The sequence below is a fragment of the Cyclopterus lumpus genome, chromosome 6, assembly GCF_009769545.1.
Source record: "Cyclopterus lumpus isolate fCycLum1 chromosome 6, fCycLum1.pri, whole genome shotgun sequence".
In the NCBI taxonomy this organism is placed as follows: domain Eukaryota; kingdom Metazoa; phylum Chordata; class Actinopteri; order Perciformes; family Cyclopteridae; genus Cyclopterus; species Cyclopterus lumpus.
The window spans coordinates 21807423-21823311 of NC_046971.1; the positions used below are offsets into that span (position 1 = coordinate 21807423).

The following is a 15889-nucleotide window of genomic DNA, read 5'->3' on the forward strand; positions in this document are numbered from 1 at the left end:
TCTTCTGTGTCCTACACCTGCCCGTCTTCTGTGTCCTACATCCGCCCGTCTTCTGTGTCCTACACCCACCCATCTTCTGTGTCCTGTACCCGCCCGTGTTCTGTGTCCTATACCCTCCCGTCTTCTGTGTCCTATACCCTCCCGTCTTCTGTGTCCTACACCCACCCATCTTCTGTGTCCTGTACCCGCCCGTCTTCTGTGTCCTACACCCTCCAGTCTTCTGTGTCCTACACCCGCCCGTCTTCTGTGTCCTACACCCGCCCGTCTTCTGTGTCCTGTACCCGCCCGTCTTCTGTGTCCTACACCCGCCCGTCTTCTGTGTCCTACACCCGCCCGTCTTCTGTGTCCTACACCCGCCCCTCTTCTGTGTCCTACACCCGCCTGTCTTCTGTGTCCTACACCCGCCCGTCTTCTGTGTCCTACACCCGCCCATCTTCTGTGTCCTGTACCCGCCCGTCTTCTGAGTCCTACACCCGCCCGTCTTCTGTGTCCTACACCCGCCCGTCTTCTGTGTCCTACACCCACCCATCTTCTGTGTCCTGTACCCGCCCGTCTTCTGAGTCCTACACCCGCCCGTCTTCTGTGTCCTACATCCGCCCGTCTTCTGTGTCCTACATCCGCCCGTCTTCTGTGTCCTACATCCGCCCGTCTTCTGTGTCCTACACCCGCCCGTCTTCTGTGTCCTGTACCCGCCCATCTTCTGTGTCCTACACCCGCCCGTCTTCTGTGTCCTACATCCGCCCGTCTTCTGTGTCCTGTACCCGCCCGTCTTCTGTGTCCTACACCCGCCCGTCTTCTGTGTCCTGTACCCGCCCGTCTTCTGTGTCCTACACCCGCCCGTCTTCTGTGTCCTACACCCGCCCGTCTTCTGTGTCCTTTACCCGCCCGTCTTCTGTGTCCTACACCCGCCCGTCTTCTGTGTCCTACACCCGCCGTCTTCTGTGTCCTATACCCGCCCGTCTTCTGTGTCTTGTACCCGCCCGTCTTTTTTTTAACGTGTGCACGCGCAATCCACCCCAGGGGAAGGTGTTGCATTCGCACCGCCTCGTTCATTTGTATGAATATTTCAGCTCCACAGTGGGATGCACCTCTGCGTGCGATTACGGAGGTGAATTATGGAACAGAAAAAGGAAGCGGGGGCGCGGAACAGCCGTTTCCACTTCCTCAGTCGCACAGCGGGTCTCGTCGGTCTGAGGTGTGTTTAAAGTTAAGGATTGGGAGGGAGGAGGCTGAGGAGCCTGAGGATATAGGGAGGCTCTTCGCAGATATCGCCCCGTTCACTGATCATCATTATGGTTTGAAGGAACTCGGTTTCTCCTTAAAAACAGCCATGTCTGGTGACTTAACCTGGTACACACTCAGTCACTCGCACACGCACACAAATACATGCGAGCACTCACCCATGACAGAAAATACCAGCGTCCAAATGCCATCTGAAAGTTTTTATTTGACAGCAGCAACATTAGGTATTAAAATAAAGCTTAAAAAAATATATAGATAGAATCATCGTAGGTTTATTGTTTGTTTGTGTTATTTCGTCTAGTGAATGCAATCGTTTGGAAGACTTCACAAACTACCAAGAAGGAAATGAAATGCAACGTGGAGTTGTGCCCATACAGGAAAATAGTGAGCATGGAAAGTGCATTTTAAAATTAATAACTTGTGTGCAAATAACAAGATCATGTTTATTGTGCGTGTGGAGCAATTCTGATTTTACATTTCTGATTTTACATTTTGAAGGCAGGTCAGGCTTCACTCTGGGTGGAATTCCCCTTTACGACTCTTACAAGCATCTCGATGTGGAGAGGGTGGACTGCCGCTTGAGGATTTCTCTGGCCTTTGCAGCTCTAATAAATGAGACGGTCAAGGGGACTTGGCAGGAGGTTCTGGATCGTGACGGAGAAGATTGAACACTGCAGGCTCAGCTATTACAGCCCTCCCTGATATTACACTGCTGCGGTCTCGTCGTGTACGAATACAAGGGATCCAAATGCAATCCACCCCAGAAAAACCTTCATACATCACTACTGCTTGACCAGATTAGCCTTTGACTTTCTTTCAACTCGGATTATCAGCTAAAACTCCATTGCCTTTTTTAAATGAAGTTCCTTCAAGGATTGTCATTGGCATCCCATTAAATATTTAAATATGTGATTCGTCTTCTTCCAAAATAAACAACTCCGATTTGATCTGTAAATATAGTCGCTATGCTTTATAGCTAAAATAATTTAATATATGTATTATACATTGTTAATAACTAGCAATCAAAAAATTAAGGAAAGCAGGTTTCCAGCTGGTCCCAATGGTCCTGTTTGATCACAATAATTATTCAATTGTTCTCTTTCTAATTAGCAACCGTTATTATTATTATTACGTATTTTCTGTCTGCAGTTTTCAGATGAAGGGACTAGATCTTGGAGACGAGGTAGCGGACGAGCCTCTGGAGGTCCTCGGTTCTGCTCTTGGTGGTCTTCAGCACCTCCGTGTGGTTGGCTTTCTGGACGCTGTCGTAATCTACCACAACCTTGTTGGTGACGAGGGACAGACCCAGGACACGCAAGCCACAGTGACGAGCGACCACCACCTCTGGCACTGTGCTCATACCTAGACAGAGGGGAGGAATCTGTTTCAGGTGCACTGACGTAATCATGAGCATATTAATAATAATAATAATAATACGATAATCACTTATGTGATTTAGTATTGTACTTTCACAAAATTGTGAGACTTGTAAGAGTGCTATATTTCATTTCAATCGTTTATATACAGTGGAATAATACAAGTCTTCATTTAAATACCCCCAAGCTGTTGTCGGTTGAACTTTCGAGACGCATCAGTATCCCTTTAAGTGAGCAAAAGAGAGCTGTACTAACCTACAGAGTCAGCCCCCAGCTTCTGCAGGAGTCTGCCCTCTGCAATGGTCTCATATGACGGTCCAGCCACCATGCAGTAAACCCCTTCCTGCAGGAAGCCGCCGCAGCCCTGCTCCTTTGCTGCTTGCTTGGCCAGATCCCTCAGCTCGCGGTCATACGCATCCGACATGCAAGAGAAGCGCTCCCCAAACCTGGGGACATATTGGGTCAGTGGTTAGCAGGTCCGTCTTTCGCAGATCCGTCTTTCAATCAGGGGATTGGTGGTTCAATCCCCGCCCTAGTCGATGTGTCCTTGAGCAAGACACTTAACCCTGAATCGTTCCCTGTAGCTGTGTCTACGGTGTATGAATTAACTGTAAGTCGCTTTGGATAAAAAGCGTCAGCTAGATGTAATGTAATGGGACATATTAAATGACCAATTGATGTCATGTATACAAAATATACAACATAGTTACAGCACATTCAATGCATATGACAGAAAGTATTCATATAATGAGAGGAGGCTTGATAAAAAAGTTACAACTACTAAAAATAACAGCAACAGTGGATATAGTAGAATAATAATGTTTGTTGCCGTACCTCTCGTCATTGTGCCCGCAGAGCGGGGTCTGCCCGGCGAAGCCCGGCAAGTTGATGTGGTCCTTAATGAGCATGATGTCTCCCACGTTGTAGCTGTCGTTGAGTCCCCCCGCTGCGTTTGTCACGATCAAGGTTTTCACGCCCAGCAGGGAGAAGACTCGCACCGGGTACGTCACCTGGAGGGACAAACGCTCTGTGTTTCAGAGACAGATACTGTTGCTCTTTTATTACTTTAACGTGTACCGGATGTATTTATTTGTATTTTTTTTTTTTTACGAATGGGAGTTACAAGAACTCCTCCCAGGAGGAGTTCGGGGAGGCCATGGAGAAGGACTTTCGGTTGGCCTCAAGGAAGTTCTGGCAGACCATCCGACGGCTCAGGAAGGGAAAGCAGGGTCTACCCCAGGCTGTTCTCAGCAGGGGGGGGGGAACTGCTGACCCGGACTGGGGACATCGTCGGGCGGTGGAAAGAGCACTTTGAGGAACTCCTAAACCCGGCCAACATGTCCCCCGGAGAGGGGGCAGCGCCGGAAGACTTTGGGGTGGATTCACCCATATCCCTGGCAGAGGTCGCTAAGGTAGTCAAAAAGCTCCTTGGTGGCAAGGCACCAGGGGTGGATGAGATCCGCCCTGAGATGCTGAAAGCGCTGGACATTGTTGGGCTGTCTTGGTTGACACGCCTTTTCAGTGTCGCATGGGGGTCGGGAACAGTGCCCATGGACTGGCAGACCGGGGTGGTGGTTCCCATCTTCAAGAAGGGGGACCGGAGAGTGTGCTCGAACTATCGTGGTATCACACTGCTCAGCCTCCCGGGAAAAGCTTATGCCAGGGTGCTGGAGAGGAGGCTCCGACCGCTTGTCGAACCTCAGATTCAAGACGAACAGTGCGGATTCCGTCCCGGTCGTGGAACAGTGGACCAGCTCTTTACCCTCGCAAGATTACTGGAGGGGTCCTTGGAGTTTGCCCAACCAGTTTACATGTGCTTTGTAGACCTGGAGAAGGCTTTCGACCGGGTCCCTCGGGGGTTTTTGTGGGGGGTGCTGCGGGAGTATGGGGTGCCGGACCCGTTGGCACGGGCCATCCGGTCTCTGTACGCCTGCAGTAGGAGCTGTGTTTGTCTCCTCGGTAGTAAGTCAGACAGGTTCCCGGTGGGTGTTGGCCTCCGCCAGGGCTGCCCTTTATCACCGGTCCTGTTTGCGACCTTCATGGACAGGATATCTAGGCGCAGCCAGGGGGCGGAGAGGATCCGGTTCGGGAGTCTCGGGATCGCCTCTCTGCTGTTTGCGGATGATGTGGTCCTGTTTGCCTCCTCGGACCGTGACCTCCAGCATTCACTGGGGCGTTTTGCAGCCGAGTGCGAAGCGGCAGGGATGAGAGTTAGCACCTCCAAATCTGAGGCCATGGTGCTCTGCCGGAAACCGGCGGATTGCTCCCTCCAGGTGGGGGCAAACTGCCTACCCCAAGCGAAGGAGTTCAAGTATCTCGGGGTCTTGTTCACGAGTGAGGGTAAGGTGGAGCGGGAGATCGATAGGCGGATCGGTGCGGCTGCAGCAGTAAAACAGGCGCTGTACCGGTCCGTCTTAGTGAAGAGGGAGCTGAGCCGGAAGGCAAAGCTCTCCATTTACTGGTCGGTCTACGTTCCAACCCTCACCTATGGTCACGAACTCTGGGTCGTGACCGAAAGAACGAGATCTCGGATACAAGCGGCCGAAATGAGCTTCCTCCGTAGGGTGGCCGGGCTCAGCCTTAGAGATAGGGTAAGGAGCTCGGACATCAGGGGGGAGCTTGGAGTCGAGTCGCTGCTCCTTCGTGTCGAAAGGAGTCAGCTGAGGTGGTTCGGGCATCTAGTCAGGATGCCTCCTGGACGCCTCCCATTAGAGGTTTTCCGGGCACGTCCAACTGGTAGGAGGCCCCGGGGAAGACCGAGGATACGCTGGAGGGATTATATCTCCCGGCTGGCCTTGGAACGCCTCGGGATCCCCCAGAATGAGCTGGAAAGTGCTGCGGGTGAGAGGGAGGCCTGGGTCGGCCTGCTGAACCTGCTGCCACCGCGACCCGACCCCGGATAAGCGGGTGATAATGGATGGATGGATGGATGGGAGTTACAAGATGACTGTCACAGAGGACAAAATGCATCACATGAGAAAGCCAATAATTTAAAAGGGACGCCTTCTGCATACACTGATGTCAGTAGACCGTAGACTATTATTATTGTTGAACTGTGCATGACTGAACAAATCGTGGTTCTGCACTGAGTTTCATAGGGGCAGCTGATGGCCCGTTAATGACTACTAATGCCACTTCTCATTGCAGTCACATTTTGAAATTGCTGTTTCTATTTCACGTGTGTCTGCAGCACAAATTGCCTCTGAAAGTGATTTGCTAGTTAATGCAGAAATATTAAGTACCCCGGGTTTCTCGATAATGTCAGCGCTGTCATTTTGGATTGTTGGCCTGTTTTGTTATGCCTTTTTGCATATTGTAACAGTAAGCTGCATATGTAATGACAGGACTGTCGGTAGTTCAGTCTCTTAATAATGAGGTGACCTGTTTACCCTTTTATTGTACCTGATACAGGGGAGAGACACATTACCCCTGATCCCCTACAGCTGAGGCCAATTAGGCCTCTTCCCGGCACCTGTTCCCTGAGCCACTCCCCCACTCCCTTCCGCAGCTGAGCCTAACCGCGCCCCAGCCACCACATTATTATTCAATGTATTTTTAATTGTATTATGTTATTTTGCTTCATGTTGTATTTGTTTCAGTCCAGTCGAAGGTGTACATTGTAAGTGTAACCAAAACCAATCAGTAACTGGTCATGAATTATTCATGGTATGAAAGAGTCAGCATTTCCATTCAGTGTTGTTTTTCCTATCCGTCCGAAAGTGCACTTTATGGTTTTCTCTATAGCTCAGCATTGACTTAATATCTTGTAAACAAGCTTTAGTTATGGTGTTCAATTGCAATTCAAACCAGATTTCTTTTTAGTTTAGAGGGTATGGTTTAAACTTTGTTTCATACTTAATATCATTATTATCTAGCCAAGATCTTTGTTTTAGTTTGTTTTGTAAAAAGAAAAATAATAAGTTTGATGAAATCGTACGTCACTCTGCTAGTAAAAAATATTCTCATCTGATCTACTGTTCAGTTTAGGATTTTGTTTAGTTTGCCAAGAAAGTATATTGGTAATATTGTATACCTCAGTTGGCTTGGACGGGAACAAATCTTTTAAAATTCAACTCAAGTGGTGATTCAACTGGAGAATTTTCATCCATTATGTCTCTGTCTAAAGTCCCTACAGTGTACAGGAGGGTCATAATGCATCTTGCTTTCTATTACTGTATTTATGGAACTGGATTTTATGATTCAGTGGGATTATATGGATCATTTTATATGATGGCACACCTAAGCTGGTAATAAGAAATAAAACCAGGATACAGTGTCTCCAGAGGCCAAAGGCCAGTCCCGTATCCACACTATGACACATTTTTTTATCACTGTCATCATGATTCTGCAGCTTCACTCAACACAGAGTCACCTTTTAGCCAGCTGTGAGATAATATCAAGTTTACACAACTTTATATCATACAATTACAAAATCCTGATTGTGGATGAGATAAAACCGTAAATGTCTCTGAGAGTATAGTTTTCTCAGAGAAAGTTTGAGCTGTTACGAATTTAACTTGAAAATGTTCAAAACCAAAATAGTGTAATAATACTGTATCTTTAATTATCACTGGGTCACTGTTCTAAATGGAACTCAAATTAAAGACATCATGTGGCACAAAATGAATGTTGTGTCTATAAAGAGCCTCCCTCTACACAAACAACAAAGTTAGTGTTTGCACATATCTGTGGTTTAATGATTAAGCCTATGCCGAAACGAAAGCTGTGAAGGTTTGTCTCTAAATGATTGACAAAGTCAGAGTTAAACTGCCATCTTTGGCTCAGTTAGACTGTATAGTAGATCATATACATCAGCAAGTTTCCAAAATGGCTTGTGACAGAAACTGAGAGAGAAAGGTGCTCTAAGGCAACTTATGCAGAATGTACTGTAGCGTACCGTGTGTATGTCGTAGCCCTCGTAGAAGTGGACTCTCCCTTGCATGCAGACACACTCGCGGCCATCCAGCTTCCCGAACACCAGCTGCCCGGCATGGCCCGGCACTGCACAGCACACATTCATGTATGAGCAGCTGCTAGCATGCTTGTGTACAGTTTCCAAACACATGAGTTTCAGACAATATGCAATTTGGTAACTTACCAGTGCTGGTGGGGAAATGTGGGATTGTCTCATACTTTAACACCGTCTTGTCAACCAGCAGGTCGGCCAGCCCGCCCAGGCCTGAACCGCAGATGATGGCTACTTTAGGGCGCTGCTTTGTCTGGGCCAACAGCCAGTCTGCAGTCTCCTTATACTCTTCATAACTGTATCTGGAAACAATAGAAAGGATAATGTATTCATGTTAAATAGTACCAAACCATAAATCATAGAAATGCAATTTAGCATCAGTCTCATTTTAGAATTTAGAATGAAGTCACTGTCTTCAGAGAGTGAACGGGAGCATAAACTAAATTACAGCTCATTTAAGGGCAACATACAGCGCTGTCTCTTCCAACAGTAGTATGAGTAAGATAGTGTACATTAAAAGTATGGCGGAAAGTATTGATTACATGGGTTTTTTTGGGAGGGGGGATATGACATATGCAGCACATGTACTGAAATAAATATGCAATATATTGTATGTGGAAGAAATATAAAAAACAACACATACATAAAACAATATACAGTGCTGTCTTGAAATCAGAGTATGAATTGACAGCAAACACACACCCATGAATGCCAGTTCTGCAGCAAAACTGATTGCTTTTTCTAACTTCCAGTTAAAAAGTAAAACCCGGTCGACAAGAAAAGTCAGTTTCGTTCAGCATACTGTCGTTAAATCTTTTGTTGCATTATTTGAATGTCACGAAAGGTGAAACATCCCACGTTCTATTATTGGAATAATCCACTGTATAATTCTTGGTCATGGTGACACATCAACAAACTCATACAGAGCTACTGCACATTGTCATGACGACAGGAGGGGAAGACACTTGGAAATGCCGGAGTAAACGTGCACGGAAAGGAACATTGTGTAAAAACAAGAACAAATATAACGTTGGGCAACACACTAATGAGTTTTTACTTTGCCATGTACCTCCCAAATTATTTATCAGGGAAGCTGATTCCATTGAAAAAGCCTTGAGGTACGACATTATACAAAGTCTGAAACAGTCTGTAATTCTGGTTCTAAATCTGCGAATGTAAAGCTATAACGTTGTCAATCATCCCTCTGTGCCTCGAGCTTTGTGCCTCACCGAACTAATCTGTAGGAGAGAGACGGATGTTCAAGCTTTACATACTTTCCCCTTGTTGCTCTTTCCCCCCCGTTTTTAAAAATATTCAGCTCCAAAAGCAGCTTGGAAATCTTTCACATCAGTAGATATGTTGGCACCAGAGACGGAGTAAAGTCATTAAAGCTTTGACTGCGGCTGCTTGCATGAGGCGGGGAATGGATCAGAGCAATTCAGGTTGTGTACAGTGACAACTGGAAGCATTCTGTTGTTTATAGCAAACAAACCAACAGCTAACAACCGAAAAGGGTGTTTGACAACTTCTAAACCTCCAACATAATCTTTCTTAGTACTGGTATATCTATGTAGTTATGAGGTTTAATGATCTTGCAGGTCACAGTAGCCTTTGCATTATGTCACAGCAGAGTATAGATTTAACGAAGAACAGGAAGTGAGCTCGTGTTCTGGCTCTCGCGGACCGGCCTGCGCGCGGAGCTGTCCATGGTGCTGCCAGGGACTTTTTAAATATCAGGCAGAAAGCGGGGAGCGGAGCGGGACGGGCCCCAGACTGTCTATAGCTGTCACTCAGCACATTCCTCCCAGTTTGAGCAGCCTGAGCGGTTGCTAAGCTCCGGAACTGGCGGTGAACTAGAAAAACGAGACCGGCCTGTTAAGTGAGCGGCAGACGTGTCTGAACGAAATGAATATGATTTGGAGGACGCATCCACCACCTGTAAGACACGACGACGTCCAAGTGAGAGGCGTCCTCTTGGAAAGGGAAGCCCTTATAGCGGCTGCTAATCCTCGGAATAAAGAATAATCCTTTATGAGGATACAGGGTAGCCTTGACAACCCTGACGCTCATTAGTCTCCGGTCCACCAACATCCAGCCTTAGCTGTCTTACCTGCACCGACTGGAGGTGGATGAGGATGCCGCTTCCATATCGGACGACGAGAGCGGGACCAACCTAGTGATGGCACGCTGTCTGTGTCGTGTGTTTGATGGACGCTGCCCGTGTTGAGTTCAGAGCGGTGGAGCAGGAGCGGCCGATGGAGACTCAGCCGCGGACGGAGTGGCGGAGAGCGTGCTGCGCACCGACGTCACTGCGTACAGGGCAATGGGGCGGGGCCTACGCCGAAATGCCGGTCCCTTTGAAGAAAACTAAATCTAATTTTCTACCAGGCTGGGCAGCTCACTGATCCGTTCACTGACATAGGCAGGTCTGGGAACAAAGGGAGAAACAATGAGGGGGCAAGAGAGGGAAAGACAAACTAGCAAGATGAGGGAAATGATATAAGATCAGCAACACATGATAAACAAGCAAGCGCTATGAGTCACTGGGTTTGGTTAAACACCTCTAAACGATGCATGCCTTACTCCTACTTCTCTTTCACACACACACACACACACACACACACACACACGCGCACACACACCCACACACACGCACGCACACGCACACTGGCTGCGCAACAATTCGAAGTGCTGACTCATGGGTTAGAAGGAAAGAATGAAAATGAAAGCAGAGACAGCACAAAAGACATCTGTGGTACGACTGTAAACATACAAGTCAAGTGAATTAGAAACCAATATATAATGACATATCAAATTACATGTTTAACTAGTATAACCACAGCTGTAGTAAATATGGTGGTAAAACTATAATTTCACGTTTTGATTTTCACAAAAAAAAAATAATAATTCCATATTGGTGCCTGTGGGAAAGGTATGTATAAGTGGTGAAGGCAGTCAAAGATTAGTAACCTCTGTAAGATATCAGTCCAAGTATATGTCATGACCACAGGCGGTCAACAGGGATAAATACACGGATTTGTAAAGTTGTCAATTAGAAATTCCTGTGGTGTTTCAGCATGCTCACTGGCTTTTCAAATCTCTTTTGTTGTGCACACTTGTCCTGATAATGACCCTCTTGCCTGTGTTTATTTGATGAAAGTTTATTTGATGAACATATAAGATTGGACACATTATCTCACGTAATAACTGTTTTGTTTGTTACTTCTATTGGTAGAGACATTATCTCCCCACAGTGTCCATGTATTAATATCCAGGTGTGTCAGAGTAGAGATTAGATTTGCTAATCTAAATATCTATTTGACACACGAACTATGATCTTCATAAAATAATATGATGCGCTGTTAAAGATAAATTAACCGTGAAACCTTGTAATACAAGTAGTTAAAGTTGGCTCATCCTCAACTTGTAGTACGGCATTTTATACATGATGGTAGTTCTAGAATACGGTTCGATTTTTGCCAACAAACCTAAAGACTAGCGTAAAGCCACCTGTTTACTAAGGTGATTAGTTGCCATTTGCACACGGGTGAAGTTTACGCACTGAAGTTTGCCTTCAAGGCTTCCTGCCAGAATAGGTTTATTTGAACCCAGACATGATATGTTCATAAACCACAGGAGAATAAACTCCCGACTGCGCACCATGTTTATAGCAGGTTTTGTCGCAGCCAACCATGAAGCAGTTTAGTGAGAGGTCACTGAGTGTGTTGCCAGGGGTAACAAACTACACCAAAGTGTGGACCGGCTTCGTCGTCGCGTAACGGCTCGTAACCTCACGTTATCAAGGCATGTTTATATATCCCTTGAGTTAGGTTAGTTTAGTTTATGACTTGTTATTTTGTGTCAGTGCACAAGACAACAGGTGTAACTGGTAAGTTGACCCTCTAACGTTAGAAACGTATTCAGCTAGGAAACCTGAAGAGTTAGGTTAGCTAACCGTGAACCGGTAACTTGAGCAGGAGTATTTCAAGCTAAATGTTACTTTCGGTAATTTGCACGACAGGTAACAGTTAGACAACAAGTTTCTGAAGTAAGGTAGCTCATATATTGTATTGTCAAAGTCTCCAATGGACATTTTGACTCCTTACCGTTAACCAGTTAACCTGCTAGCTAGTCCTAACGTTAACCAGTTAACTTGTTATCAAATAACAGGAGTTAAAGGAGTCAAAATGGCCATTGAAGACTTTGACAATATAATATATTAGCTACCTTACTTCAGCATCTTAACGTTTTGTCTACCTGTCGTGCAAATTACCGAAGGTAATACGTACGTTCCCGCTGAAGGAGCGAGGTGTTAGTTAGTTACTATTAGCTTGTTAGCAAAGCTAAGTTAACACCCCATCAGGGTAAACCACTGTCTTTGATAATTGCGCATTTAGTATAAAATGGGCACTTGATTAGCGCAATCTAGTACCTAATGATACCTCTCCTCTCCTCTGCCCTTCTCTATTCCTTTCCTCTTCTCTTTCTTCCATGACGATGTCTCTCTTGTATGTTCCAGGCTCAAAACCTAAAACAAAGATGACAGCCATTCTGCTTCCCTCAAGAAGCGATTTTGGCCAGACCGAAGTGCCCCTCAAGCCAAAAAGGGTGAGGATATCACCCTGTCTGCTTGTAACTTCACACAGAATAAGAAGTACCCAACTCAAATTAATCAGACCTTGAAACTGTGGCTTTTCTGGGGGGTGTTCTCACATTAACTATGTTTTGGACATCATCCCAGTATTTTAAAGAAGCTGCTTCAAATGACAGATCGGCCTAACAGATCTGGTAACAAAAATCAATATCCGACTGCAGTGTTTTGATGCAGCGACCTCAGCTCAGCGACTTTAGGCCTCTGCTCATCGTGGCTGCCTGTGTTTGTAGTTGGTGACAAGAGTAAGAAGTACCTTTTTACTTTACATGCAGTTGATTATATTGATTTCAAGTTTGGTGATAGCTCATTTTTAATCATCCAACAAACCTTTCTTTGGTCATAATCTGTGTGAAAAACAAAAAAACCAATGATAAGTAATTAAATACTTGTATGAATTAATAATAATTAATATCTTCAATATTTCTGTCAGTAGTCCTCTTTATTTCTGTGTCTAATGCGAAGCATAATACATTATTAAGTTGGTAATAAACAATATCAATCTGATATGACAATTATATGTAACATTTGCCAATACAGCAGTGCAACCATTGTATCCCTCGGCGTTGTATTCAAAGTTCTGTTGGCCATTATGCTCGTCATTCCTCCACACAAACTTATTAAGTCCCCATCTAAAGAGAAGCCACATTATTTCACAACTTATCATTTTAAAGAGTAGTGTTTACTTAAGCAACTTTGTTGTCTCTTAATGGTCTATTATGACTATACATTTAACTGGCAGCTATTGAATAATGAATGTACAATAACCTCCTGCACTACAATATTCATTTGGATTTTGAGCAGACGTCCTTCTGACCTAACCTTGAAATATAGGCTATGTGCAGTTAGATGTTTCTTTGCTTCTGGGGCAATGTTTAAGAGGTGCCACAGGATTTTGTGGAGAGGATATTAACTGCAGGCTTCACAGCTCCTGTGCTCATTATTTTCTCATTTTCTCTATCAGTCTTTATAAAATCTGGATTGATGTGGTGCCTCGTCACTGCTGAATTAGGAGACAGGAAACAGGCTGTCAGTGAAGTTAAGATAATAGCCTGAGCTGCTGTGTGTTTGCAGGTGACTCCGTCTGCATACACTCAGGAGATGCTGCAGTCTACAGAGGAGCGCCTGGCCAACACCGACAACATGCAGCCGCCTTGCATCCTGGAACTGCTTGACATGAGCAAGACTACGCATCACAAAGTAAATGACACCTTGAACAACCTCGAAGCGGTTTGGATTGATATATTCCTCATGCGTAGCAAACCAATACTGATCATTGCTTTGTATAGACCTCCCAACTACAGACACTTAGTTAAAACTCTCGAAAATATGCCTGCTAGTTGTCAAATGATTTCACAGTTTCCTTTTGCAAGGATGAGAGAGCAACCATAATGATGAAACCGGTTAAACCGGTCATTGTTTTATTTGTACCTGAAACACACTTGAAAGGCAGGTCCGGCACCATCCGCGACAGCCTAGAACTCAACAGATAAAACTTTTGTACGGTCTCTGTCCAAATTATATTACTGGATATTTTCAGTTTTCTCAGAACTCTCATTGCCCGAAAACTAGGGCTAGCGTAGCTCACCCAAACAAATCAAACTAAAAGAGTGAAGTAGAGAGAGGCATATTGCTCTACACAGGTGGGGAGGAATGGAAATTAAGGAAATTAAATCTGCCCATTCTCCAAAACAGCTTAAGTATAATGTAACAGTCTCACTTCCGGATTTGTGTGTGTTACATTTTTATGGACTGTGTAAAGTTATTATTTGTAGGTGTATTAGTTAATAAATAGGATACTAGTAGCATATAAATGGCATCCCCTTCTCCTGCCTGCCCCCTAGCCTGACTACAAGACTACAATGGAAATATTTCATGTGACTTTATTGCAATATCCTGATGTATTTCAGCACTTTATGCACATTTATCAAATCAAATCCACAAAAAAATTAAATAACACTTTGATGAGAGAGCAAGCAGAAAAAACATGTTGTCAGATGGTGCAGTGATAGTGAAAGGTTACAGGAGGCTCATCAACCGGTCATTGTTTTATTTGAACTCAAAACACACTTTAAAGGCGGGTCCATCACCATCCGCGACAACTGTGACGGTGACAACAGCCTACGTCAAAACATAGAAGTTAGACAGGAGAAAAGTCTCAGCTGCTGACTTATCTTTATGAGAAACCCTGGGGAGTCCACTAAAGAATTTGAGACAAAATACTCTTCACTACATAGACTTCCAGACTAGGATGTATAATAAGGTTTAAAAAAAGGCCTCTATACAATATCCCTGTGTTACTGTACTAACAGTATACTGTACAGTCGAACCATTCGTATTGTAGACATATACTTTAGCAGCAGTTACAGTTCAACATTTGTCCAGGTTTTATAAATCCGTAGATGAGGCCAGCCACATTCAAACTTCTCATTATATCTTCACGAATCCCCTGCATGAAGAGCATGCGCTATCTGCTAAGGTCATTAACATTATAACAAATCTGCTTCCCCTGAGTCAGCAGACACTAAATGATGGGCAAAGGGCAACCAAAGTGACTGGCACTCTGTACTTTTAGAGTCCGAATTCAACGGGAGGGCTCAGAGCGAATTGCCATCAAAAGTTTGGAAAACGTATATTAAATTGCTATATGCCCCCTCATCATAATTAGGAGGAGCCCTTTTTTTGCATCTAACCCTGGTCATATTTTTTTTGTTGACTTGTCCAATATGCAAATGTGAATCTGAATACCCCCCCACTGCGGGCCACTGCAGGAGCAATGACCAGCAGGACCTTTAATTTAGGTCATCCTGAAAGCCACCACAAAGTTGCACAATTTAATATAGTATTATACAAAACTATAAATCTATGACAGTGGCAGTGATGCAGGAGGAATGACACCAACTGAAGTTAAGTTTAAGAGGGCATAGTTTCCCCATACGCGTAATAAAATATGGATTAAAGGTTCAACCTTTTTTAAGAAGCATGCTTATTCTATATCATGCCGAGCATTAGTTGAGAAGATCCACAAAACTCCCGTGTCTGTCTTTTCAATATGAAACTGGAGCCAGGAGTCAGTTAGCTTAACCTAACGTAATGACTGGAAATGGGGAAACAGCTGGCCTGGCTCTGCCCGAAAGATTTTAAAATCCCACCTACCAGCACCTCTAAAGCTCACCAATTAAAACATTACATCTTTAAAAATGTCAGTTTGCCATTTTACAAGATGTACCTGTCTTTCAGTCTTTATACAGTGCACATGAACATGCTGCTGTCTGTAGCTTCATATTCAACGGACAGATAAGAAAGTGGTGTCAATCTTCTCATCAACTCTTGACCAGAGAACAAATTAGCTTTATTTTCCCAAGTGTTGAACCTTCCTTTAAGAAGCAATGTGTGAAAAACACATTAAATGAATCAATACTGTGAATGTTGTCAATATCTTAAAATAACCTCAACATAATGCTTGTTCTAGCAGGTACATCAGAAAGTACATGGCAATATCATAAGCTTCAGTGTGGCAACTGCATATTGTTATACCACGTATGAGTTAGTAATGAATGTTTTTGAAATTGCTTAAACTTGGGCCCTATTTCTCGTACCTGGCTAACGTGGTTAGCGGGATAATTTTCCGGATGAGATTACACAAGTCAGGGT

The 15889-nt window shown here is 44.6% G+C and overlaps 2 protein-coding genes across 2 annotated transcripts in view; one reads left to right on the plus strand and one right to left on the minus strand.

Moving 5' to 3' along the window:
- Positions 1-1414: 1414 nt before the first annotated feature.
- On the minus strand, positions 1415-9901 carry pnp6 (purine nucleoside phosphorylase 6). The gene is made up of 6 exons (XM_034536144.1): positions 9695-9901; positions 7717-7886; positions 7516-7619; positions 3453-3628; positions 2874-3064; positions 1415-2604 (listed from the first exon to the last, which is right to left on the minus strand). The coding sequence occupies exons 1-6, from the start codon at positions 9730-9732 to the stop codon at positions 2408-2410; spliced, it is 876 nt and encodes a 291-aa protein (XP_034392035.1). The 5' UTR covers positions 9733-9901; the 3' UTR covers positions 1415-2407.
- A 2222-nt stretch (positions 9902-12123) lies between these two features.
- The window catches only part of hydin (HYDIN axonemal central pair apparatus protein), a 70243-nt gene continuing 66477 nt past the window's right edge, over positions 12124-15889 (plus strand). The window contains exons 1-2 of the mRNA XM_034534667.1: positions 12124-12192; positions 13310-13435. Coding sequence (XP_034390558.1) covers positions 12124-12192; positions 13310-13435 — 195 coding nt within the window. The remainder of the gene's footprint in view (positions 12193-13309; positions 13436-15889) is intronic.

What these genes read in the sequence shown, in the direction of transcription:
- pnp6 (XM_034536144.1), bottom strand. Translation starts at nt 9,732, where the DNA reads ATGGAAGCGGCATCCTCATCCACCTCCAGTCGGTGCAG. An exon ending in AGGGCTACGACATACACACG is followed by an intron (nt 3,629 to 7,515) that starts GTACGCTACAGT and finishes TTGTCCCTCCAG; the next exon opens with GTGACGTACCCGGTGCGAGT. An exon ending in TGCGGGCACAATGACGAGAG is followed by an intron (nt 3,065 to 3,452) that starts GTACGGCAACAA and finishes ATATGTCCCCAG; the next exon opens with GTTTGGGGAGCGCTTCTCTT.